Source organism: Mustela putorius, unplaced genomic scaffold, assembly GCF_011764305.1.
Source record: "Mustela putorius furo isolate JIRA1106 unplaced genomic scaffold, ASM1176430v1.1 tig00537327_pilon_pilon_pilon, whole genome shotgun sequence".
Taxonomy (NCBI): Eukaryota; Metazoa; Chordata; class Mammalia; order Carnivora; family Mustelidae; genus Mustela; species Mustela putorius.
The window spans coordinates 281,583-308,650 of record NW_025422450.1 but is presented as its reverse complement, the minus strand read 5'-3'; the positions used below and the strand labels follow the sequence as shown (position 1 = coordinate 308,650).

The 27,068-nt window shown below is 38.5% G+C and overlaps 1 protein-coding gene across 2 annotated transcripts; it reads right to left on the bottom strand.

Annotated features, from left to right (window-relative positions):
• On the bottom strand, positions 1 to 26,672 carry LOC101684724 (butyrophilin-like protein 2). Of its 2 annotated transcripts, none has more exons than XM_045074280.1 (9): positions 26,387 to 26,672; positions 22,960 to 23,043; positions 20,917 to 21,264; positions 19,041 to 19,322; positions 17,633 to 17,653; positions 4,217 to 4,564; positions 2,916 to 3,197; positions 2,161 to 2,256; positions 1 to 1,571 (listed from the first exon to the last, which is right to left on the bottom strand). In XM_045074280.1, exons 2-9 carry the CDS (start codon positions 23,036 to 23,038, stop codon positions 1,423 to 1,425), a joined length of 1,605 nt encoding a protein of 534 aa, XP_044930215.1. In that variant the 5' UTR covers positions 23,039 to 23,043; positions 26,387 to 26,672; the 3' UTR covers positions 1 to 1,422. The 2 variants fall into 2 exon arrangements, 1 of the variants encoding a protein (XP_044930215.1); XR_006604953.1 differs by having other exon boundaries at positions 1,533 to 1,571; positions 2,868 to 3,197.
• Between the last annotated feature and the right edge of the window lie 396 nt (positions 26,673 to 27,068).

Here is a 27,068-nt window from a genome sequence, read left to right as displayed (position 1 = left end):
TTATTTTTTCTCTTTTTTCAAGTTTTATTGTGAAACAATTGACATATATAATCACTATGTAAATTTAAGGTATACAGCATGTTGGTTCAATTTGTATATATTGTGAATTGATTACCACAATCAATTTAGTTAACATCTATCATTTCATATAGATACAATGTAAAGAAATTAATTTTCTACTGGGACCAGAATTTCTTTTTCTTTAAAATTTTTTCATATAAGTGAAGTCAACACACAATTTTACATTAGTTTCAGGTGTGCAACATGGTGATTTGACAAGTCTATAGGTTATGTAGTGCTCACAAGAGTAACTACCATCTGTCACCATACAACATTATTACAATGTTATTGATTATATTCCCTATGCTGTACTTTTATTCTCGTGACTAATTCATTCCATAACATGAAGCCTTCACCCCTTCACCCATTTTGCCCATACCTCTACCCTATCCCTTCTGGCAACCATCAATTTGTTCTCTGTACTTATAGGTCTGATTCTGGTTTTTGTTTGTTTATTCATTTGTATTGCTTTTAGTTTCCACATATAAATGAGATCATATGGTATTTGTCTTGGAATAGAATTTCTAAATTTTTATCCACTCTAAATAGCCATTTTCTTAAAAAGGACTGGAATAGGAATTCCACATTTCATATGATATTCAAGATTATATCTCAGTGATCGGATTTCATCCTTCTATTCAGCTGCATTTTCTTTTACTCTTTAACTGTATTTCTTATTTCCTCAGCCCCACCTTCATAAAGAAACTTATAAATAAACTTCCTTGCATTTCCTTCTCTATGCCTAATTTCATTTCCCATTGGATTTTCTTTGGTCTCACATATCAGGGTGTGATCAGTGGCAGGATATCAGAGAACTTGGGATAAGAGTTCTTTGAAGGGATCAGCCTCCAGATCAAATTTGAAGCCAGAGTGACATTAAAGCATCTTGATTTGGTAGCTGAATGATAATGTGAGCCCCTTCAAGCAGCTGGGTAAAGAAGACTCAGAGTTGGAATATAATCTTTGTTTCCAGAATCCAAGGTTGTTTTTTTTCCCTTGTAGGCATTGTAAAATCTCCTGGGTGTAGGAAAGATATCAGGAGAACCCACATTAAAGAATGAAGAAGGCATAAATATTTTCAGAGAAGAAAAGTATAGATAGGACACTTGTTGGTCATATTATAATGAGAGGTGTCCGGAGGCTAGTCAAGGAAGATTTTGACCCTTTCTGGAGTCATCATTAGGGAAAGGAGGCTTGGAGGAAATGTAGTGGCCCAGTACTGGCTTCTATAGCAACTCATTGTCTGAACACATTCTCAGGTGACAGAGGGATGACTCCCTCCCTATATTGCTCTTGGCAATACCTGGGACAAGATCTATACTGTCTTGTCCCCAGCCTCCATTTCTCAGCACCATATCCCTCTTATGAGCCCCTCCTGGCCTGGTCCTTTGAGTAAGCTGTTGAATCACCATCAGATGTATTGCTGTACGAATGTTCATGGTTCACATGCTTGTATCTCTCAGAAAGGAAAAGTCCTGGGTGAGCTGTATTTGGATCCAATGTCACATTTGCTATAGAGAAAAAAATAAATTCTGATCATAACCAATTTGTGGAGCATTTTAAAATATAAATTCCATGATAACAGCATCCAAACAGGCAAACCAAAGTTTTTGGTAACATAAGAAATTTGAAGTGAAGGGAGTTTATAGGGCACACAAAACAACCTATTGACACATAGAAGTCCTTCATGCACAGAGCAAGAATCATCAATAAGCAAGTCACCATATTTTTAAAGATCTTAGTGAAATGTTCATGCCAACAGAATCTCAATCAGGTCTCATTTCTCAGCTGAGAAAGCATGGATGGCTCTGCTACCTTTTTCTTCATCCCCTTTAAGTAGATAACTTGAGAATGTTCACAGGAGGAACAAATTACTGTCTTTTAATCCTTTTGCTCCTCTTATCACTATAAATTCTGGTATCATTCAGCACAGATCCTCCATTACATGAATGTAAGCCATGGAATCTCATGTTTCATTAATGACTGAATGTTCACTGCATGCCTCCCCCATGTGACTGCTCAAAAAAGAAGCTATGGAAGGTGCACAGCAAGGCTCCCCCTACAAAGGATGCTCCATACCTGACTATTTACCTGACTTACCTTTTTTACCTCTCTTCCACTTGACCAGGACTACAGTTGCGACAAGAGGTAATACCAAAACAAGCACTATCTTCCATGAAAAACTCATCATGGGCTCTAAAATGGAAAACCCAGAATCCCATTAAATCATGAAACTGGGAAAATTCCAAGATCATTCTTTTTATCTGAGCAGCTCTTGAGTTAGAGAAGACAGTGAGAAGTGGATCTCTTAAGGAAGAAGCTGATCTGTTCCTCTCTACTCTGCAGAAATTGAGGGGAGACCCAAAGTTTATGCTAACTTTATTGTTTGCTCCTGTCAGAAACACACACACACACAAACACACACACATTTCTTTCTTGTCTCTTTTCCAATTATATCACTGCCATCACTGAAATAACAAGGATAGGAAAAGGATAAAATTACCTAATCCACAGGAATGAAGATGGTATTAAGGAAAACTAGTTTTGAATCACAAAGAGAATCCACAATAAGGAAAAGAAAAAGTGATACTGGTTTCACATCAGAGGAAGAGAGTTTGTCCTTGCAGTGATGGTAGAGTCAAGTCTTAGAAGTTAGTGTATATGTAACAATATAACCTTAGGGCTTTAGTCAAGGGATGTCAGTAGGATCTCCACATGTCCTGAAGTGATAGCAGGTGATTTTATAAGAAAGAAGAAATAAAAATTTAAAAATAATAGAGTGATAAAATAAATAAGTCTTGGTTTACCTTCATATGTATTTCCCAAAGTTGAGAGGAACACATGGAGTCACCAACCTGAGAGAGAAAAAGTTGCCTTTTTCTCCTCGTCAAGAAGGGGGTTGCAAATGGAACAAGTTATGTTCACAATAGAGTTGTTCATGACCAGTAGAGATGTCTCCACATGGAACAGTCCATGGCTGCCTTTAGTCAGAACCTCTGAAAATGATGGTATTATCTTTCCTTCCATGTCCTTCCATTGCGCATGGGGCTCTGGGTACCACCCTTCTGAACTGCATATCAGTTCTATTTTTCCATCCTTCTGTTCCTTTACAGTGATGAGTGGGGAAGACCCCAGACCTGGAGAATAGAGATCAAGGAACAAAACCTAGAGCATCTGCAAGTGTTATATATCATCAGTAACTTCACTGAGAGGAAAGATGGGAAAGCCTTGGCTGAAAGAACAATGTTTATAGTGGAATTATACTCCATCTAAGGATGAGAGAGACTAGCTGGAATGACTTCTAGTTTTGTTATGTTAGGCTTATTTTTATTTTTTGTATTCCTAAAGTCATCCTCAATTAAAGTCACAGGAATGATAAATTTTAAATCCAATCTTTTCTCTTCTGTATCTGAAAACAAAATAGCTTTGACCAAGATATGAATCACATGGACAGGATTAAAGAAAGTGAGTAAAAGAATATCCTCAAATATCAGCATTATATAAACATGTTCATCCAGTGGCAGAAAATAAGAGTCCATTTAATTTCTCAATATGTACCCCTGTGGATATTTTATGATTATGTTTATGAATTAAGACCCAAAATCAATGGGACAAACAAACCAATTATCCAAGATGTTGGCCTGTGCCTTCAATGGCATTTGCTGATCTTGAAAAATCAATTCTTACTCACAAATATAAACAGTGGGAAATTATGATGCAAGGAATGATTTTGTCTTTCTTCTTCCATCCTGCCAGTTCTGTTGATGCTTTTACTTTTTCTTTTATATGGATATAGTTTAGTCTTCACATAACTATACTTCCCAGTAACTGTACATTGTTCAGAATTTTAAGAACACTCTATGAAACAATGAGCTTTGTGTATAGTTGTGGAATAAAATTCTCAAATTTTACTAAATGTGTGGTCATTTTACAGAGATCATGGGAAGTGCATAGTTTTTACACCCAGAGAATTATATCTGGTCCATTTGAGTTTGTGAACTTTAAGTATGTACTACAGTTCTTATCCATCAGAGGGTTGAGTATAAATTTGACAAGTGAAAATCCAAAAATTTCAGGTCCCTGGGAAAATTTCCAAAAACTAGAATGTTAAAGCAGTAGGAACAGAGGTTGAATCCAAAACATCTGGAATCCTTACCTATTATCTTCAGATCCAAACTGGCCTCCTGATACACACCGTCTTTTTCAAAAAGGCACCGGTACTGCCCATTATCTGATGTTGTAGCATTGTATATCTGCAGTGTCAGTCTCCCTTCATCAATGGCGTCACTCACCAACAATGTCCTCCCTCTATATTCTGCCATCTGCTCTTCAGTCACATGTTCCCCATCCACATATGTGTAAACAGCAGGATAACGGCGTGATTGGACCCATCTCACCTCCATGCTCTGTGCATTAGTCTTGGGGGACAGGTAACAAGTTAATTGTATGTCTTCTCCCACTCTGACAAGAATGGGCTGGGACGGTCCAATCACTTTTAAGGAAGCTGTGAAATACAACAGACAAAACACAATGAAAGACAAAAAATGGAGCAAATAGTGTCATCAGTAGGAACATCTCCAGTGGGTTTAGAACCCATAGGCATCTCAGTGGAGTTGTGAGGCACAAGGTCATCCTTCAGAGAGGGGGAGGTTTGGTGGAATCAGGATAGTGCTTGTCCCTGGAAAAAAAGAACGATTAACGGAACCCACACCCGTCTCAACCTATTTTATTCAGATTGTAACTCAAAAAATAATTTTGTAATAAATACTCCTGGAATAAAAATATTTTATCACTCCATATCTGTATGACCTCCTTAAACTACTTCTCAATACGTGTATGCCTCAGTTTCTTAAATTGTGAAATAAATATATCACTATCAAAATCCTAAGATTGCTCTGACTGTGCACTGTGAGTGGAGGCATGCAGACTGTGAAACCTGAGGACACTGAAGCCAATCCCTTTGCCTTGATAATGATAAGGATAAAAATGAGTTTCAGGTGGATTTTTAGTAATTAAATGTGAAGAAAGCTTCCCCTGGTTTGATTTTTATAACACCTTATATGTCAGATCCACCACCATATTTTAGTTCTGTGAGGTCCAACATATGTGGAGCTCTAAACACCCACCAGGTTCAATATCCTGATTATTTTAAGAAACATTATAAGACCAAGAATTGGGGAGGTTGGCAAAATGCAAAACACACAAAAAAATGGATACACAAAAAGTCTAATTCTCCCATTGTGAAAAATTGGAGATTTTATCTGATGGCTTTCCTGGACCCAAGCTATGTTTCACAGCCAGTTCATCAGGCTCTAGCCATACCAGTTTTTGTCTGTTCTAAATTGAGAATCATCCTTTCCTATCGAATGGCAAAAATACTTTCACATAAGTTATGGTCATTTATAATAGAAATAAAGGCATAAATGTGTATATTGTTGGATGAGAGTCAATGATCAAAGGCAAAAATGTCCTCATTATGTAGTTAGCTACAATCTGCTAGGTATTTCTTTAGAAAGGAAACTTACCATCAATCAACATGATCCTAATTTTTAGATTAATATCTCCTCTACTAGCTAAAATTTGACTCCCAATTACCTCCAGCATTTTGTTTGCTTTATCCTTCAATTTTACCTAAAATAATGTATCTGTTAAAATACGAAGACAAAAGTAGGAGTCAGTGCAATTGCCCCTCAGAACAATGTATTACTTAAAATATGAACCCCAGGAAATTTTACTAGTTACCAAGCGCATTTAAAAAAATGCCTTAAAAAAAACAAATACTGCAACAGGCCTCTGGGGGAGAGGACGATATATGGCCTTGAAGCTGAGAAGCTGGGGATGCCTGGCTTGCTCAGGGCAGAACGTTGCCTGCTTCATGGAAGCCAAGAAGCTGGGAATGCCTGGCCCGCTCAGAGCAGAATGCCACCTGCTTCGTTTTTCCCTTATCTCCCTTTTCTCCCCAGAGAGCACCTGTGGCTACTTAGATAAGTCCTTTGAATGAGCTTGTTCAACAATAAACTTTATACTACTTGTACAGACATATTCTGCCCTCCTTCTTATTTATCTACATGACATATGACTAACGTTTGACCTTCATCGACTCTACTGCTGGTTCCTGTTTCTATCTAATAAAAGCGAGACTGTGGAGTTGCTTGGTGCGGCAGTCTTTTCGACTGTTGTCCCCTGCTCCCAATCTCTTGCAGCTGACTTGTTTGTGCCTCATTCTTCTCCCGTTTGCCGACTGGAAGTGGCAAGTCAGAAAAAATAAACTAGGGATTTGTCTGCTGCTATTTCTTCTTCCATGTATTTTACAGTAAATTACTTAATAAAAAGACAATTTCCTTATCTCCATTACCCATATGAGTAGGTGCATGATAGATATATGAAACCCCTGTTATTCCAGAATCCAAGTAAAAAATAAAGTTGAAAGTACAGGGAAAAAATCATGCAGCCCAATCTGTTAATAAGTGATATTCTTCTAGAATACAAGCTCCTTGAGAGAAGCTCTGCATAATCCCCTTTCTTTATATACTTTTATATACACTGTGTGCCTTCTACACAATTTGTGCCCACATTTATTGTTTTGTTGTATTTTTGGTGTATTATATGTATGTCGCTAAAATGGCTTCTGAATATTCACCAAAAATTAAATCTTCTCTGGAGTGTGCAGTTTACTGAATAATACACCAATTCCTTAAAACATAATAATCCCATCATCATGTCATATAATCCTTTTTCAATCAGCATATTCAATTTAGTGGACTATCTCATTTCCTCAATATCTTATATTTTTATATTATTTAATATAATATTAATTATATCATATCATATTCTCACTCTTAAAGTTTGACACTAAATCAAAGATTTAGTCTTTCAAACATACTCATTTTGAAGATGAGAAAAATAGAGACAATGATTTACAATGATTTACAAAAATCTCACATAAGTAATTAAGAACTTGCACTCTTAAGTCAGATGAGATGACAAATAATCACAACTTCTCAGTGGTTTCCTACAAACCACAAATGTCTACAAAATTGTTGCCAGCTATAAAATGAGGGTAAATCTATTAACTTTTATACATATTTTCATCACGTTTTACTGTGGGCCCAGAAGGTCAGCACAACTAGGAACAGCACAATCAGCACAATACAAGATTGTATTCTGTGCACTGGGTCTCCAATGGACATGTCAACATGGTTCGAATTACTCAGAGGAGTATCTCATCACCTAAAGTCTTCCTGAAGATGATATTTGCTGTGGGTTTTTCATAGATGACTTCTATGCTATAATAAAAAGAAATAATCTCTGTAAAGCATTTAGCATCAGACTTGGCATATAATTAATATTTTTAAAAACTACTCATTCTTATTTTTTTATTTTTCTGTTTATTTTTGCAAATTCAGAATTCTTTTTTAAATATATTTAACATATAATGTATTATTTGTGTGAATCATCAGTCTTACACAATTCACAGCACTCACCATAGCACATACCCTCTCCAGTGTCCATCACCCAGTCCTATCTCTTCTCCCTCTCCCAAAAGCCCTTAGTTTGTTTCCTGAGATTGAAAGTCTCTTATAGTTTGTCTCCCTCCACCGTCACATCTTGTTTCATTTTTCCCTCCCTTCCCCCATGAACCCCTGCCCTGCCTCTCAAATTCCTCATATCAGACAATCATATGATAGTTGTCTTTCTCTGATTGAATTATTTCACTTAGCTTAATACTCTCTAGTTTCTCACTGCGAATGGCAAGATTTGGGGTTTTTTGATGCCTGCATAGTATTCCATTATATGTGGTATATATATTCCATTAGATGTGGTATACATACCACATCTTCTTTATCCATTCATCTGTTGATGAACATTTAGGTTCTTTCCATAGTCTGGCTATTGTGCATATTGCTGCTGTAAACATTCAGATGCATGAAAACTAGTCATTAATTTTATAAGATTATTTGATGAGTGGGCACTTAAAGAGGGCACTTGTTGTGATGAGCTCTGGGTGTTGTATGTAAGTGAATCACTGAATTCTACTCCAGAAATCAATATTGTACTGTATGTTAACTAACTAAAATTTCAATTATTTTTTTAAAAAAGATTATTTGCCAGAATGGGAACTGGAATTCCAGGCCTTGGACTTCTACAGCAAGCTCAGTTTGCCAGCAGCCAACTGCAGTGTGTCCTTGTCTCTGAGTTCTAATTAATGAGGAAAATATAGAGGTAGCTGTGAAACTTCTGGTATCTCAATCAACAGCCCTCAAAGCTCCTAAGGGTGCAGACCTCTAAACGCCACCTAAGAGGGAGCCAGGCAGAGCTCCATATTTTCATCATGTTTTACTGTGGGCCCAGAAGGTCAGCACAACTAGGAACAAAACAATCAGCACAATACAAGATTGTATTCTGTGCACTGGGTCTCCAATGGACATGTCAACATGGTTCGAATTACTCAGAGGAGTATCTCATCACCTAAAGTCTTCCTGAAGATGATATTTGCTGTGGGTTTTTCATAGATGACTTCTATGCTATTGAGGTATGTACTCTCTATCCCTACACTGTGACGAAGGTTTTTTGTTGTTGTTATTTTTAAAAGATTTTATTTGTTTGTTTGAGAGAGACACACACAATGAGAATTGGAACACAAGCAGGGAGAGTAGGAAATGGGGAAGTAGGCTTCCTGCTAAGCATGGAGCCCAATGTAGGCCTTGATCCAGGACTCTGGGATCATCACCTGAGCCAAAGGCAAATGCTTAACAACTGAGCCGCCCAGATGCCCCTGTGAAGGGTTTTAATCAAGACAGAATGCTATATTTTGTCAAATGCTTTTTCTGCACCTACTGAGAGGATCATATAGTTCTTGTCCTTTCTTTTATTATGTAATGTATCACATTGATTAATTTACGGATGTCAAACCAACCTTGTAGCCCAGGAATAAATCTCACTTAGTTGTGGTCAATAATCCTTTTAATGTACTGTTAGATCCTATTGGCTAGGATTTTGGTGAGAATTTTTGCATCCACATTTATCAGGGATATTGGTCTGTAATTCTCCTTTTTGTTGGAGAGCTTTTGTACAACAAAGGAAACAGTCAACAAAACCAAAAGACAGCCAACAAAATGAGAGAAGATATTTGCAAATGACATATCAGATAAAAGGCTGGTATCCAAAATCTACAAAGAACTTCTCAAACTCAACACCCAAAGAACAAATAATCCAGTCAAGAAATGGGCAGGTGTGAAAAGACATTTCTGCAAAGAAGACATCTAAATGGCCAACAGACCCATGAAAAAGTGTTCAACATCACTCAGTTTCAGGAAAATATAAATCAAAACCACAATGAGATAGCACTCACACCAGTCAGAATGGCTAAAATTAACAAGCCAGGAAATGACAAGATATTGGCCAGGATCCAGAGAAAGGGGAACCCTCCTACACTGTTGATTGGAATGCAAATGGGTACGGCCACTCTGGAAAACAGTATGGATGCTCCTCAAAGAGTTGAAAATAGAGCTACTTTATGACCCAGCAATTGCCCTGCTAGGTATTTACCCCAAAGATAGAAATGTAGTGATCTGAATGGCACCTGCTCCCCAATGTTTACAGCAGCAAAGTCTACAATAGCCAAACTATGGAAAGAGCCCAAATGTCCATCAACAGATGAATGGATAAAGAAGATGTTGTAATGTACATACAATGGAATGTTATGCAGCCATCAAAAAATTTGAAATCTTGCAATTTTTAACAATGTGGGTGGAACTAAAGGGCATTATGCTAAGTGAAATAAGTCAATCAGGGAAAGACAATTATATGATCTCACTGACATGTGGAATTTGAGAAACAAGGCAGAAGATCATAGGGGAAGAGAGGAAAAAAATGAAACAAGATGAAACCCGAAACGTAGACAAACCATAAGAGACTCTTAATCTCAGGAAACAAAGTGAGGGTTGCTGAAATGGAGTGGGGTGAAAGATGGAGTGGCTGGGTGATGGACATTGAGGAGGGTATGTGTTGTGATGAGCACTGTGAATTGTGTAAGACTGATGAATCACAGACCTGTACCCTTGAAACAAATAATACATTGTATGTTAATAATTTTTAAAAGTAGGGGAAACATATTGCATGAAAAAACAAAACAAAAAAATGAATGGATTTTAGAAGTAAAAAAATAATAATAAATAAATAAAAAGTTAAGGAGGAGTCAAGATGGCGGAGAAGTAGCAAGCTGAGACTGCTTCAGCTAGCCGGAGATCAGCTAGATAGCTTATCTAAAGATTGCAAACACCTGAAAATCCATCGGCAGATCGAAGAGAAGAAGAACAGCAATTCTGGAAACAGAAAAACAACCACTTTCTGAAAGGTGTTTTCTTTTTTAAAAAATTCTTTTCTTTTCTTTTCTTTTTTTTTTTTGTCTTTTCTTTTTGTTTTTTTTTTTTTCTTCTTTCTTCCTTTTTGAATCTCTTTTTATCACCTTTCTCCCCACTCACGATTTTGGATCTCTTCTAATTTGGTTAAAGCATATTTTCCTGGGGTTGTTGCCACCCTTTTAGTATTTTACTTGCCCCTTCATTTACTCTTATCTGGACAAAATGACAAGACGGAAAAATTCAACACAAAAAAAAGAACAAGAGGCAGTACCGAAGGCTAGGGACCTAATCAATACAGACATCGGTAATATGTCAGATCTAGAGTTCAGAATGACAATTCTCAAGGTTCTAGCCGGGCTCGAAAAAGGCATGGAAGATATTAGAGAAACCCTCTCGAGAGATATAAAAGCCCTTTCTGGAGAAATAAAAGAACTAAAATCTAACCAAGGTGAAATCAAAAAAGCTATTAATGAGGTGCAATCAAAAATGGAGGCTCTAACTGCTAGGATAAATGAGGCAGAAGAAAGAATTAGTGATATAGAAGACCAAATGACAGAGAATAAAGAAGCTGAGCAAAAGAGGGACAAACAGCTACTGGACCACGAGGGGAGAATTTCGAGAGATAAGTGACACCATAAGACGAAACAACATTAGAATAATTGGGATTCCAGAAGAAGAAGAAAGTGAGAGGGGAGCAGAAGGTATACTGGAGAGAGATTTATTGGGGAGAATTTCCCCAATATGGCAAAGGGAACGAGCATCAAAATTCAGGAGGTTCAGAGAATGCCCCTCAAAATCAATAAGAATAGGCCCACACCCCGTCACCTAATAGTAAAATTTACAAGTCTCAATGACAAAGAGAAAATCCTGAAAGCAGCCCGGGAAAAGAAGTCTGTAACATACAATGGTAAAAATATTAGATTGGCAGCGGACTTATCCACAGAGACCTGGCAGGCCAGAAAGAGCTGGCATGATATTTTCAGAGCACTAAACGAGAAAAACATGCAGCCAAGAATACTATATCCAGCTAGGCTATCATTGAAAATAGAAGGAGAGATTAAAAGCTTCCAGGACAAACAACAACTGAAAGAATTTGCAAATACCAAACCAGCTCTACAGGAAATATTGAAAGGGGTCCTCTAAGCAAAGAGAGAGCCTACAAGTGGTAGATCAGAAAGGAACAGAGACCATATACAGTAACAGTCACCTTACAGGCAATACAATGGCACTAAATTCATATCTCTCAATAGTTACCCTGAATGTGAATGGGCTAAATGCCCCTGTCAAAAGACACAGGGTATCAGAATGGATAAAAAAACAAAACCCATCTATATGTTGCCTCCAAGAAACACATTTTAAGCCCGAAGACACCTCCAGATTTAAAGTGAGGGGGTGGAAAAGAATTTAGCATGCTAATGGGCATCAGAAGAAAGCAAGAGTGGCAATCCTTATATCAGATCAATTAGATTTTAAGCCAAAGACTATAATAAGAGATGAGGAAGGACACTATATTATACTCAAAGGGTCTGTCCAACAAGAAGATTTAACAATTTTAAATATCTATGCCCCCAATGTGGGAGCAGCCAACTATATAAACCAATTAATAACAAAATCAAAGAAACACATCAACAATAATACAATAATAGTAGGGGACTTTAACACTCCCCTCACTGAAATGGACAGGTCATCCAAGCAAAAGATCAGCAAGGAAATAAAGGCCTTAAACGACACACTGGACCAGATGGACATCACAGATATATTCAGAATATTTCATCCCAAAGCAACAGAATACACATTCTTCTCTAGTGCACATGGAACATTCTCCAGAATAGATCACATCCTCGGTCCTAAATCAGGACTCAACCGGTATCAAAAGATTGGGATCATTCCCTGCATATTTTTCAGACCACAATGCTCTAAAGCTAGAACTCAACCACAAAAGGAAGTTTGGAAAGAACCCAAATACATGGAGACTAAACAGTATCCTTCTAAAGAATGAATGGGTCAACTGGGAAATTAAAGAAGAATTGAAAAAAAATCATGGAAACAAATGATAATGAAAATACAACGGTTCAAAATCTGTGGGACACAACAAAGGCAGTCCTGAGAGGAAAATATATAGCGGTACAAGCCTTTCTCAAGAAACAAGAAAGGTCTCAGGTACACAACCTAACCCTACACCTAAAGGAGCTGGAGAAAGAACAAGAAAGAAACCCTAAGCCCAGCAGGAGAAGAGAAATCATAAAGATCAGAGCAGAAATCAATGAAATAGAAACCAAAAAAACAATAGAACAAATCAACGAAACTAGGAGCCGGTTCTTTGAAAGAATTAATAAAATTGATAAACCCCTGGCCCGACTTATCAAAAAGAAAAGAGAAAGGACCCAAATAAATAAAATCATGAATGAAAGAGGAGAGATCACAACTAACACCAAAGAAATACAAACTATTATAAGAACATACTATGAGCAACTCTACGGCAATAAATTTGACAATCTGGAAGAAATGGATGCATTCCTAGAAACATATAAACTACCACAACTGAACCAGGAAGAAATAGAAAGCCTGAACAGACCCATAACCAGTAAGGAGATTGAAACAGTCATTAAAAATCTCCAAACAAACAAAAGCCCAGGGCCAGACGGCTTCCCGGGGGAATTCTACCAAACATTTAAAGAAGAACTAATTCCTATTCTCCTGAAACTGTTCCAAAAAATAGAAATGGAAGGAAAACTTCCAAACTCATTTTATGAGGCCAGCATCACCTTGATCCCAAAACCAGACAAGGATCCCACCAAAAAAGAGAGCTATAGACCGATATCCTTGATGAACACAGATGCGAAAATACTCAACAAAATACTAGCCAATAGGATTCAACAGTACATTAAAAAGATTATTCACCACGACCAAGTGGGATTTATTCCAGGGCTGCAAGGTTGGTTCAACATCCGCAAATCAGTCAATGTGATACAACACATCAATAAAAGAAAGAACAAGAACCATATGATACTCTCAATAGATGCTGAAAAAGTACAACATCCCTTCCTGATCAAAACTCTTCAAAGTGTAGAGATAGAGGGCACATACCTCAATATCATCAAAGCCATCTATGAAAAACCCACCGCAAATATCATTCTCAATGGAGAAAAACTGAAAGCTTTTCCGCTAAGGTCAGGAACACGGCAGGGATGTCCATTATCACCACTGCTATTCAACATAGTACTAGAGGTCCTAGCCTCAGCAATCAGACAACAAAAGGAAATTAAAGGCATCCAAATCGGCAAAGAAGAAGTCAAATTATCACTCTTCGCAGATGATATGATACTATATGTGGAAAACCCAAAAGACTCCACTCCAAAACTGCTAGAACTTATACAGGAATTCAGTAACGTGTCAGAATATAAAATCAATGCACAGAAATCAGTTGCATTTCTCTACACCAACAGCAAGACAGAAGAAAGAGATATTAAGGAGTCAATCCCATTTACAATTGCATCCAAAACCATAAGATACCTAGGAATAAACCTAACCAAAGAGGCACAGAATCTATACTCAGAAAACTATAAAGTACTCATGAAAGAAATTGAGGAAGACACAAAGAAATGGAAAAATGTTCCATGCTCCTGGATTGGAAGAATAAATATTGTGAAAATGTCTATGCTACCTAAAGCAATCTACACATTTAATGCAATTCCTATCAAAGTACCATCCATCTTTTTCAAAGAAATGGAACAAATAATGCTAAAATTTATATGGAACCAGAAAAGACCTCGAATAGCCAAAGGGATATTGAAAAAGAAAGCCAACGTTGGTGGCATCACAATTCCGGACTTCAAGCTCTATTACAAAGCTGTCATCATCAAGACAGCATGGTACTGGCACAAAAACAGACACATAGATCAATGGAACAGAATAGAGAGCCCAGAAATAGACCCTCAACTCTATGGTCAACTAATCTTCGACAAAGCAGGAAAGAATGTCCAATGGAAAAAAGACAGCCTTTTCAATAAATGGTGCTGGGAAAATTGGACAGCCACATGCAGAAAAATGAAATTGGACCATTTCCTTACACCACACACAAAAATAGACTCAAAATGGATGAAGGACCTCAATGTGCGAAAGGAATCCATCAAAATCCTTGAGGAGAACACGGGCAGCAACCTCTTCGACCTCTGCCGCAGCAGCAACATCTTCCTAGGAACAACGCAAAAGGCAAGGGAAGCAAGGGAAAAAATGAAACTACTGGGATTTCATCAAGATCAAAGCTTTTGCACAGCAAAGGAAACAGTTAACAAAATCAAAAGACAACTGACAGAATGGGAGAAGATATTTGCAAACGACATATCAGATAAAGGACTAGTGTCCAGAATCTATAAAGAACTTAGCAAACTCAACACCCAAAGAACAAATAATCCAATCAAGAAATGGGCAGAAGACATGAACAGACATTTCTGCAAAGAAGACATCCAGATGGCCAACAGACACATGAAAAAGTGCTCCATATCACTCGGCATCAGGGAAATACAAATCAAAACCACAATGAGATATCACCTCACACCAGTCAGAATGGCTAAAATCAACAAGTCAGGAAATGACAGATGCTGGTGAGGATGCGGAGAAAGGGGAACCCTCCTACACTGTTGGTGGGAATGCAAGCTGGTGTAGCCACTCTGGAAAACAGCATGGAGGTTCCTCAAAATGTTGAAAATAGAACTGCCCTATGACCCAGCAATTGCACTATTGGGTATTTACCCTAAAGATACAAATGTAGTGATCCAAAGGGACACATGCACCCGAATGTTTATAGCAGCAATGTCCACAATAGCCAAACTATGGAAAGAACCTAGATGTCCATCAACAGATGAATGGATCAAGAAGATGTGGTATATATACACAATGGAATACTATGCAGCCATCAAAAGGAATGAAATCTTGCCATTTGCAACAACATGGATGGAACTAGAGCGTATCATGCTTAGCGAAATAAGTCAAGCAGAGAAAGACAACTATCATATGATCTCCCTGATATGAGGAAATGGTGATGCAACATGAAGGCTTAAGTGGGTAGAAGAAGAATAAATGAAACAAGATGGGATTGGGAGGGAGACAAACCATAAGTGACTCTTAATCTCACAAAACAAACTGAGGGTTGCCGGGGGGAGGGGGTTTGGGAGAAGGGGGTGGGATTATGGACATTGGGGAGGGTATGTGATTTGGTGAGTGCTGTGAAGTGTGTAAACCTGGTGATTCACAGACCTGTACCCCTGGGGATAAAAATATATGTTTATAAAAAATAAAAAATAAAAAAAATAAAAAAATAAAAAAATAAAAATAAATAAATAAATAAATAAATAAATAAATAAAAAGTTAAAAATACAAAGTCTTCCGGAGGGACAGAGACATGTGTCAACCTGCCCAAAACACTGGCTTGACTTTCTGACATGTAACTAACAAGTTCTGCCAGTTAAGGTTGCAACTGACCCTCAGAACAATGTATTACTTAAAATTAACCCCCAGGAAATTTTACTAGTTACCAAGCACATTTAGATACAGCCTTAAGAACAATAGATACTGCAACAGGCCTCTGGGGGAGAGGACAATATACGGCCTTGAAGCTGAGCAGCTGGCAACGCCCAGCCCACTGAGGGCTGAACACCACCTGCTTCGTTTTTCCCTTATCTCCTCTTTCTCCCCAGAGAGCACCTGTGGCTACTTAGATAAGTCCTTTGAATGTGCTTGTTCAACTATAAACTTTATACTACTTGTACAGACATATTCTGCCCTCCTTCTTGTTTATCTACATGACATATGACTAACGTTTGACCTTCATCGACTCTTCTGTTGGTTACTGTTTCTATCTAATAAAAGCAAGACTGTGGAGTTGCTCGGGGAAGCAGTCTTTTTGACTGTTGTCCTCTGCTCCCAATCTCTTGCAGCTGACTTTTTTGTGCCTCATTCTTCTCCTGTTTGCAGACTGGAAGCGTCAAAGGTTTCTGTCTGATCATAAGCAGATGCTGCGCAGGCAGAAGGGAATCTGACTTGAAAGGTATGGTTTACAATGGTATAGGCCTCCTCAGTTTATGGATTTACCTTTGACCTTCCTGAGGCTGTTCCCTTTATCTTTATGGCCTGATTGGGTTGAAAGTATCACACCAGACCCTGCCTAGACTAGACTAGATTGGGGTGTGTTTTCCACCCTGATTTTCCTCACAAATTCCTACACAGGCTGAAAAGTATGCTCAGTTTCACCTAATCTTCAATAGGCAAGTGTACACACACATTCCTGTAACCAGTGTCTTGAGGGTGAAAAGGATATTGATGGAAAATGAATGATGCAAGGTCATATGCACGTGGGCAGGGAGCAGGCTGGTTATCATGGGCTGGGAGAAGAGGTCACAGAAAAGAGGAAGATGAAGATGGTAAGGGAGTAAAGGAGAAACTCAAAGTGGCTCAAATATCAGTTGGTTACTTTTCAAACCATTTATCTATATCTTAGGTACAATAAAATAATACTACAGTTCAACCGTTAAGTTAAAAAAAAAAAAGACGAAAGAAAGAAAGAAAGAAAGAAAGAAAGAAAGAAAGAAAGAAAGAAAGAAAGGAAGAAAGAAAGAAAGGAAGGAAGGAAGAAAAAGAGGAAAAACAGGAAAATGGCTGATCCACCCAGACAGTATCCCAGGCTACATCTGAGAAAAGTAATGGCTCCCGCCCAGTAGTGATGAGGTTAGGATCCACTGGCATGAGGAGAAAGTGCAGAAACCACAGCAAGGCCAGAGGGTTGAGATGGTGGGTGGTGACCTCCAGTTACCATGATACTGTCTTCATGCTGGAAAGATTTTAAAAGGGCCTCCAGAGACCCACCAGTTGTCCTATACCATCCCTTACACACAAAGGCAGCACTCTTTTTCTCCAGCCAGATAGAGCAGAGATTGTCTTCGCCCCTCACAGGTATCCATCTGAGGTTCAGTGGGATCCCTGTGAACACTTAAAGTCATAGGCTACACAGTGCAAATGTGCCTGAAGGAAGCTGTGCTTTGCCAGTCCCCTCTAGTACTAAATGAACTTGAGACTTGGTAAAGTCATGCCTCTGTTTCTCATCTGGATTACGAATTGTCATGTTAGCTCCCACTGGCTTTGTCCAGGGATTACCAATTCCCTTTGGGGCAAGCAGTATCTCTTTTATACTAATGCATCCAATGTCTACTTACCTAGCTCACTCTGGAGTTTCTCTGGAAAAAGAAAAAGAAAAATATATTAAGGAATTTGACCTAAAGAAAATGAGAGAAAATATTTTAAAAGAAAAGAAAGCTCTATATGTTACTAAAAACTCAATTCATCACCAGGCTATGGGTACTAAGGAGGGCATGTATAGCATGGAGCACTGTGTGTTATACAGAAAAAATGAATCATGGAACACTATATCAAGAACTAATGATGTACTGTATGGTGACTGATATAATAAAATAAATAAACAAACAAATAAATAAATAAATCTCAACTCATAAAAAAGAAATTAAATACAGAAAAATATTCCTTCCTGTAGATCATCCAGTGATCCAACTGTTTTTCCTTTTGTTTGTACAACAGAAAGTCTCCCAGTTCTTTACCTCATGATAGCTTATTTATGCTGATATTTAACATACTGATATTTAACATCTTGTAAAAATTATATATATTCTTCTTATAAGTACATGGTAAGTATAAAAGTATATGGACATAGACAGTTATCCCCTATAATCCCAAACTGAGAGGTAAAACATATATAAAGCATTTATAATATGCATTCAGATATATATTACATAATATATATTCATATTATATAATATATACTCAGTTCCTTTTAACTTTCACTTGTGACATTTACTTTAAATTCTTTCATATATCAATTTATATGAATAAGAATACCTATATTCTTATATCTAAATATAGAAGGTGTCCCAAAAATCTTAGTGCAATTTTAAGTTATTTAAAGTCATTATTCTTTCCATGACTGGAAATGTTTATAGATAGATAAACACATAGGTAGGTGGGTAGATAGATGTAATCTTTATAAAATAGCCCTGATGGATTTTTTCAGCCATTAAAATAATTTAGAGATATCATTTTTCATCAATGCTATAATTTATAGTCACATTAGGTACTTAACACTCACTCCACTGTTGTATTGTGCCCTTTTTTACTATTGTTTTATTACTATTTATAAATGAGGCTATAGTTAAGATCCTACTATATAAATAGTCTCCATCTCTGATTATCTTCACAATGCAGGTTGCTAGAAGCAACTGGCACAATGTGGTATAGGACAACATTTTAATTGAAAGACTATAGTTTTATTTTTTTTATCATGTGATGCATACTTGTGAGTAAAGAAAATTAGTATAGAAAGAATTAAAGGTGGAACTTGAAAATAACTGGAATACCATTAACAATAGCCATTTAATCAAAATATAGTATATATTTCCAGACATAAATAGTTTATATTTTTTAATACATAGGACTAAATTTTAGATATTTTCCTTAATAAAAAAATATTAGGTGCTATGGAATAGTCCTTTGAACCTTTCCTGTTAATCACATTGTGTATTAGCATATTGGTCCTAGAAGCAGAGCTCTGACCTGGAATGGAGATGACAGAGCTCTTCTCCTCATTGAGGATGGGATTGCGGATGAAGCAGGATACAGTTTGCACAGAATCGTTCCTGACCACAAGAGTCGTTTCCACATAGAACAGGCCATTGACATCTTGGATGAAATGCTCAGAGACAGCCAGGAACTTCTCTCCTGTGGTATCTTTCCAATAAACCTGGGGCTCTGGGAACCAGCCTTTTGCAGTGCACACAAGCTGGACTCCACTTTCCACAACTCCCCCAACGTGGATGTAAGGGGCAGACCCCAGACCTGTGGAGGGAAGACACATCCCTAAGGCCTGGATCCCATGGAGGCACAAACCATAGACACCAAGATCCCAGTGACATTGCATGTAGGGAGAAGGCAGAAGTTTGTGGGTCCAAAGTCCTCTTCCCCTTCAAATTGGCGTTCATACACACTTTGTTTGTTCCTCATTCTGGATCTTTAAACTTTAGCATATGAGCAGTATTTTTCTTCAGATCCAGACAGGAGGAAAATAAGAGAAAGGGACATAGTGACATTTTGCTTATGTCACTAGTGCTGCCAACAAAGATGTGTTATAATTTATTCATTGAGCTTCCCCAGGCCACAAACTCTGTCTGACAATTTAGATGATATCTAGACTCTGATTAATTATAAAGTTTAATATAAGCCAGAAATCATCTCCAGGAAATACTCTTCACATTTTTTCTGTTGGTGGTTATGACCTTAGGGGAGCAATTAGATAACCTGGGTATATAGAATGAAGAGCTCTGGTTTCTAAACATTCCTTACAGTCAATGGGAAAATGTTTTTGAGAAATCCTAGTTTTATGTAGTCATGAGATTCTTTCTTCAACCAACACTGCTCTCAAGCCAAAACAAAGGGACTCTGTTTCCCATAGATGATAATTCTCTATCATTTGGTGGAGAAAGAGACCCACTCCCTTCACCTACAGCCTTAGAAAACGTGTGACTTATTTTCAAAGGTTCCTGATAGTGAACAGCTGCCTTCCTCTCTCCATATCTCAGAAATACATAGGTTCTCTCATCCATCTTCGATTACCTATAACATAATAATAATAATCATAGTCATGGGTGTTAAGAAAAAATGATGTTAGGAAACAGCCTTAGTGTGAGTCAGGGATGGTGACAACTCCAGAGAACTATGTTCCTGAGAAGGTAAGTGGATTTGCCTGATTTTGTCTTTGGCATATGGGGGGAGTTATTCTTGCCAGGGAAATAGATGATAATTTACTTTTCAGATACATGTTTTTTCCCTAGGACAGATCCCCTTTTCTCAACTGTTCCTCACTTTGTCACTACAAAAGCATCAGGCAAAACCCTGTCATTTACAAATGCATCTGGAGTCCCCAAATCATTGAACACTAATATTTAATAATCTCCATAAAAGCACAGTTCTTATCCTCTTTCTTCCTAGCACTAGATTTCTAACTGGAGGCACTCCACAAAGAAACAAAATTTTCATATTTACTTATTGCATGTTGGAGGTTGGGTAGAGGACAATGCGTTCCACTGAGATATGGCTGCTGGGCAGTCTGCTAGATACAGCGATTGGCTTGTTGTATCACACCAGCCTGATACACCAGCCTCATTTGTGCCTCAGTGAAATTGCTAATGACCAGATGTCATGGATTGCAATTAGTGGTCACAAATAGTCAAAACTGGTTAAGTTAAATTTGAGAAGATTTTTTAAGTGAGCTTGCTTTGAAGACTTCAGGCTTACTTGCCTTCAGATGAGTCAGGACAGAGGACTGGCATTTAGGAACTGCCTTGAGGATTAGAAAGGAATTTTTCAACTGGCAATAGGCTTACCATGAATTAATATATTCTCCCTCCAAGACTGTCTATTCCAAAATATTCACCTGCTACTTGAAGCAGCAAGCTTGTTTCTCCACAGTAGTTATTCTCTTGGAAATGGCACCAGTATTGCCCATTATCAGATGGTTGGATGTTGTTTATCTTCAGAGTCACATTTCCCTCATGATTGCCATCCTTTATCCACTCTACCCGGCCTCTGTACTCCTCCATCTGCTTCTCGGTCATATCGGCTCCATCCCAGTGTGCAAACACAGGTGTGCTGGGCTCTGAGGAGTACCATATCACCTTCATGTGCATTGTGGTCCTCTTTGGGAGGAGCTGACAGGTTAGTAGGACATCTTCCCCAATCCTGGCTAGGATAGGGTATGTAGGACCAATCACTCTCCAAGTATCTACAAAACAGAGTGAAAAAGAAGAACCAGGAAATGCCAATTAGAAGACTAATATACTTGTTTTGGGATGTCCAGCCTATCAAAATAGACGCACCTGGAGGAGGGAAAGCTTTATTTTCAATAATTTAGAGAAATCTGACATGATGGTTTGCACATTTGGTTGTTCAAAAAAGAATTCTGTGTACTGAAAATAAGATGCAGTTCAAAAATTTGAGGGTTAGTGCTAAATCTATCACCACTGTGTGATTTGTGGGGGGCAAACTCATTATTTTCAATGAGATTTGAGATTTGGAATCTCAAGTTCTTCATCTTTAAGATACTAAAGCCACCATCTGTGGGTTGTTTTTATTCTCAAATAAGTTAATGTGTAAGTTGATTTTTTACACTGGGAACTTTGTTAGCGATTTGTTTTGTATTTTATAATAATTCATTTTATAGTTAGTGATCCCATTTTAAATTGTTAGTGACTGATTTCATAATCATTTTTCCTAAAATTTAGGTAATAAATTAATTCATTAGATTTTTCAGCTTTTCAGGATTTCTCTGGTTCGAGGGAAGGAACGGGGATTATTTTTTAACTTTAAAGTATTTTTGGTTTGGAGTAGGCAAGACCCCAATAACTGGAGCTTTGTATGCACAATGCACTTCTGTACAAGGACATTTTGTGGTAGATTAAGGGCAGTGGTGTGTCTAAAGAGTTTGAGACTTTTAATCAAATTTTGAATCACATCTGACCTCTTGTCATTATCTGCAGATCAAAGGGATATTTAATAATTCCACATGTTATTATGTTTAATAATCTCATAAGTCATATATATCACATTATTCCTTATCCTAAAATGCTCTAGGGCCATTTGTATTTTCTCTGCCACATCCAATCATCCCAAGAAGGAAGGAACCTCAACTTGCTCACTTGCTGATGAATATCAAATAGACGCTAGTCAAAAGCTCACTGCAGAGCTTAAGTGGAGATCTGCTCGCATTCTTCATTTATGGAATCCAAATATGAAGTCATTCCATCTGGCTAACTTCTTTTACAGGTTAGGAAATTGCATTATACAGAGGTCAGGACAGCTGCACATCACATCACATAGTTTCTACAGCCCTTGGTTTGGAGCCTGAGCCTTCTGGCACCCTGTCTAATGTTTTTTGTTTTGTTTTGTTTTGTTTTCTACTTTTGCATGCTGAATTCTCCTCAGGACTCTGGAATTTCCCCCAACACTGAATTTTCATAATCCCTTTTAAAGGTACAATTCAGCCACTGAGATTCCCAAATCCATTTATTGGAAATCTTCTAATTTCTTAATTTCCAAATATTTTTATGATGTTTAATTTGTGGTAAGAAGCAGCCATTTTTCTTGCACCCAAAGTGCTGTCCTGTGTGGAAGCAGGAAAATGGATAAATAACTTAATGTGTTCCAGGTACTTCTTCCTGGGCAGCCTCATTTAATCTTAAAGCCTGTCCTAGACTTTAAGACATAGGTATGTTGTTATTATCATAAAGATGAGAAAACTATAAGGCAGAAGGCACTCAAGTAGCTTTTCAAAGGTAAGCCAGCTGGAAGTGGAGGACCCTTTCCAGAACACAGATGCATTGGTTCCTGGTCCCTCAGTCCTACTATTGTCCTAGTGCTGTTGATTTAGAATTCTGCTGGGACATTTAGGTGTACAGTAAAGGGAAGAAGGGCACCCTACCTGGCTCCCTTAGGGTGAGCAGTACAAAGAAGAAAGAGGCAATTGCACCAAACACACTGTATCCTGGTAAATCCACCATTCTCCCTGCAGGCAATACAAAAGAAAAATATGAGTACACCCAACCAATACTGCAATGGAGCAAGTCGCTCTGTGGTTTCCAGCAGGCACATAGTTACAACAAGGAATCAACATCAACTCCTCCACAATCAAACAAGGAAATGGCCTTGGCTCAATTTCTCCACAGTTTCTCTGATCATTTCTGACCCCTCACCTCATGTGTTGTACTTCAAGCTATTTTTTTTTAGGCCTAAGGGAAGATTTCTGAATGAAATGAAAAGTCCTCTTGAGTTAAAGGAATAATATTCTTTTATTCTGAAAAATCTCTTAAGGTCCATTTATTCGGAGCCTGCAGAAATTTTATAGTAGGATTCAAATATTTTTTCTTGCCCGCCTCCCAGCCCCTCCTGCAAATTTCTTCATCACTACCTTCTCCTACGTGTACAGGAAAGAGCAGGAAGTTTCTGCATCCTCACTCTTCAGCCAGGAAGCCATCGCGAGTGCCTTGGGAGAACCCAAAGCTCAGGGCACACCTTGGAAAGTGAATGGAAGAGTGGTGGAAATGGTGCTACAGGAAGAGATTACCAAGGAAACCACCCTAAATTGCCTTTTGTGCCATTTTGAAACACAAAGTGTTGAGTAAAAGAAATAGCCCAACTACAGAGATCCGCAAACCCAACATGCCATTAAACCAGCACTATAAAAATGCTTCCAGGGGCACCTGGGTGACTCAGTGGGTTAAAGCCTCTGCCTTCAGCTCGGGTCATGATCCCAGGGTCCTGAGATCAAGCCCCGCATCTGGCTCTCTGCTTAGAAGGGAGCCTGCTTCCCTTCCTCTCTCTGCTTGCCTCTCTGCCTACTTGTGATCTCTGTCTATCAAATTAAAAAAAAAAAATGCTTCCACACAGCTAAAAAGTTTTAAAAACTACCAGAACAAAAATCGAATGCCAGCTTTAGTTTTGAAAACTGAAAAATTCAGAGTGAAAGATGCCCAAGACTCATTCCATCTAACGTGTCCGGCTTCTTACTGCTTCACACCAACTAGAAGAACCTGTTTGGGAGCAATGATAAGCTGGCAATTGCTTCTTTTTCCCCAGAAACTAATACCAGTAAGATTCTATAGGGCAGGGGGAAAGCAACAGTCACTGAAATACAGATTATAAACCAAATGGTTCAGGAGATGATTTATACTCCATTATAACTGCTTTTTAAAATGATGCATCCGTTCATCTAAAATGCCCTAGGAAGATGATACAAACCCAGTCACAACACGTAGATATACATGAGACTCAAATATCAATATGAAAATGGGGCTGAGCATTAACAGACAGCATCGACAATCCATAGTTCACCACTAGAGACATCAGTCACTTCCCTTCTGAACGAAGGAGGTTGCAGATGCCTCCTCTTGTGAAAAGCAGAAACATTTCGTTTGAACAAGTAAGAGCAAATAACAAGCGGTAAAACCCATGCCAAGCAGCATCCTTCAGTCCTGTGAACTAAAAGGACTCACATTTGCTATAAACAGTTTACAGATACGTGTTCCTTTAGGTCTTTCATTTTAAAGCAGAGGGAGAACCTTCAAATGCAACTAGAAAAAAAAATTGCCCAAATTAATGAAGCTTTTGCAGAAAGTTGTGAAAATGCATCTTAACCTTCACTGGTGCTCAGAGAAATTCATGAGCCAGTATAAACAGGGGGTGTAACTGCCTTAGACTAGGGTTATGAAAGGGGAAAGGGAGAAGCTTGCCCCTGGGGGGTATTTGGCAAAGTCTGCAGAAATTTTCTGTGGTCACAACTGGGGAAAGGGGACATCCGATGAGTTGCTACACATCCTACAATTCACAGGAGAGCCTCTAGAGCAAAGAATTATCCAGCTTAAAGTGTCATTAATGCCAAAGGAAAACACTACCATAGACCATCTGCTGTCAGTATGCTGAAAATGCTTGGCAGATTTTTACTAAATAAACAACTGAACTTACATTGCAAACTTGAAAACATTTTCATTATCAGGTTTTTGACCTGATAATTTTTACCATTTGTACCTACTATAGGCCTAGACTCTTCTGAAACTGCCATTGCTACTAAGTATAGTAAACTTTGGTATCAAGAGATGTGACCTCATATAGATATGCACTATCGAATATTCAAAAACCCACGTTTCATTTAATCTTCTGGATAAAATGTACGTCTTAAGATGGGATGATAAATGAGTGATAAGTAGTGATTTGTGTTGAGGTATTAGGTGAATAAGAATTCTGAATTCCAAGGTCTATGCATGCACTGTTAAAATTCACAGCAAAGAAAAATTACAAATTACTCATGGATGTAACTAGAGGGTATTATGCTTAGCAAAATAAGTCAATCAGAGAAAGACAATTATCATATGATCCCCCTGATATGAGGAAGTTGGGAGGCAATGTGGGAGCTTTGTGTGGGGGGCAGGAAAGGAATAAATGGAACAAGATGGGAGCTGGAGGGAGACAACTATAAGAGACTCTTAATCTCACAAAACAAACTGAGGGTTGCTGGGGGGAGGGGGATTGGGAGAGGGTGGTGGGTTTATGGACATTGGGGAGGGTATGTGTTGTGGTAAGTGCTGTGAAGTGTGTGAACCTGGCGATTCACAGACCTGTACCCCCGGGGCTAATAATACATTATATGTTAATTTAAAAAATTACAAATTACTACGTTTCACAGGTCATTAGAGGTGGTTTTTTTTTTTTCCTCAGTAAAAACCCTCGAATGTTAAATTCTCAAAATGCCAAGTGACCACGGTAATTAACTGGTGAGAACAAATTTATTCCGGTCACAAAGTTTGAAGTTGGTAAATATATATTAATTTTTAAAAAAATAGATATAACTGATCATAGGTTAACACAATTTTATAGACAGAAAGCAATGTAAACTAAAAATTCTAGGAGACAAGGTAACTTTGTGTTTACTTCTGGGACCCCCAAGAGTCTCACTCTGTTTTCTTGAACCTCTCCTGTCTCTCTTCTCTGACAGAGACATTCATCCATAACATTTTTTCAGCTGCATCATCACCACATGACAGACTAGCAAGGCCCAGAGACACAAGCACAGCATCACGCATGACAAACGAGTAACGTGATCCTGCTGCTCTGCGCTGTAATCTAGGACTCTCACCCGGCCCATTGCACAGCAATACTATGAGGATCACATAAGCTATGTAGACCTTGAAAAACATGGAGTGGGGTACGAGTATCAGAGGCAAGTAGAAGGCATTATGGCAAGTGGCAGAGTTTCCCTGTGGATGCCGACTGTCTACATGCCCCACCTCCTCATCTTAGTCGCCTTCTCTAACTTCCCTGATCATCCTCCACCAAGGACTCGTCAAGCCACTCACGTGTCTCCTTTCTCCTTCAGCGTAAAACTGGGGGCTGCTGGGTCTTCTCCTCAGTGGGTCTCAGGTATACCCTTCATCACGCAGCAGGAGTCCAAAGGCAGGTCAGAGTCCTGGGGTGCTGACTGGAGTGAGAACTGTGGGACAACCCAACAGTATGAGATAGCCCCCTGAGACCCCCAGCTTTGGGTGAAGGGAGATTGTGCTGCTTCACCCAAACTGAAGGGACAGCCTAGTCCTGGAGGCCGCCCCTAAACATGAGTTTCCAGTCGGAATAGCACAGTCACCACCCACCAGCTGTAATCTTTAGAAAAGTGGAACTCCAAGAAGTGGACTTTGACTGGGCTTAGTTATGAGTAATCTTCAGGCTTGCAGACAGACTGGTGACATTAGCACTCCTCACCAACCTCAGAAAGCCAGGGCACTACTGCTGGGCTCCATTTGACAGCCAGTTTGTGCCATCTCCAGTCAGGTCCTCACAGAGCACCTGGTACTGGAGATCTGTTCTCACCCTTCTCTCCACCTCTTACACATCAAGGGTCCCCTCCATCTACTGTCAAGTTTGCATCTGAATGCTGTTTGCTTGCTCAGAGTTGGAAGCAAGATTGAAAAGCAAATGCCCCATCCCTGCTTTTACTAGTGAGAAAACAGAGGCCAGAGAAAAGGATTACCCTCCCAGCATCAC

What these genes read in the sequence shown, in the direction of transcription:
- LOC101684724 (XM_045074280.1), bottom strand. Translation starts at nt 23,038, where the DNA reads ATGGTGGATTTACCAGGATACAGTGTGTTTGGTGCAATTGCCTCTTTC. An exon ending in CTTGCTGCTTCAAGTAGCAG is followed by an intron (nt 19,323 to 20,916) that starts GTGAATATTTTG and finishes TTCCCTCCACAG; the next exon opens with GTCTGGGGTCTGCCCCTTAC. An exon ending in CTCTGTCATCTCCATTCCAG is followed by an intron (nt 17,654 to 19,040) that starts GTCAGAGCTCTG and finishes TTCTTTTTCCAG; the next exon opens with AGAAACTCCAGAGTGAGCTA.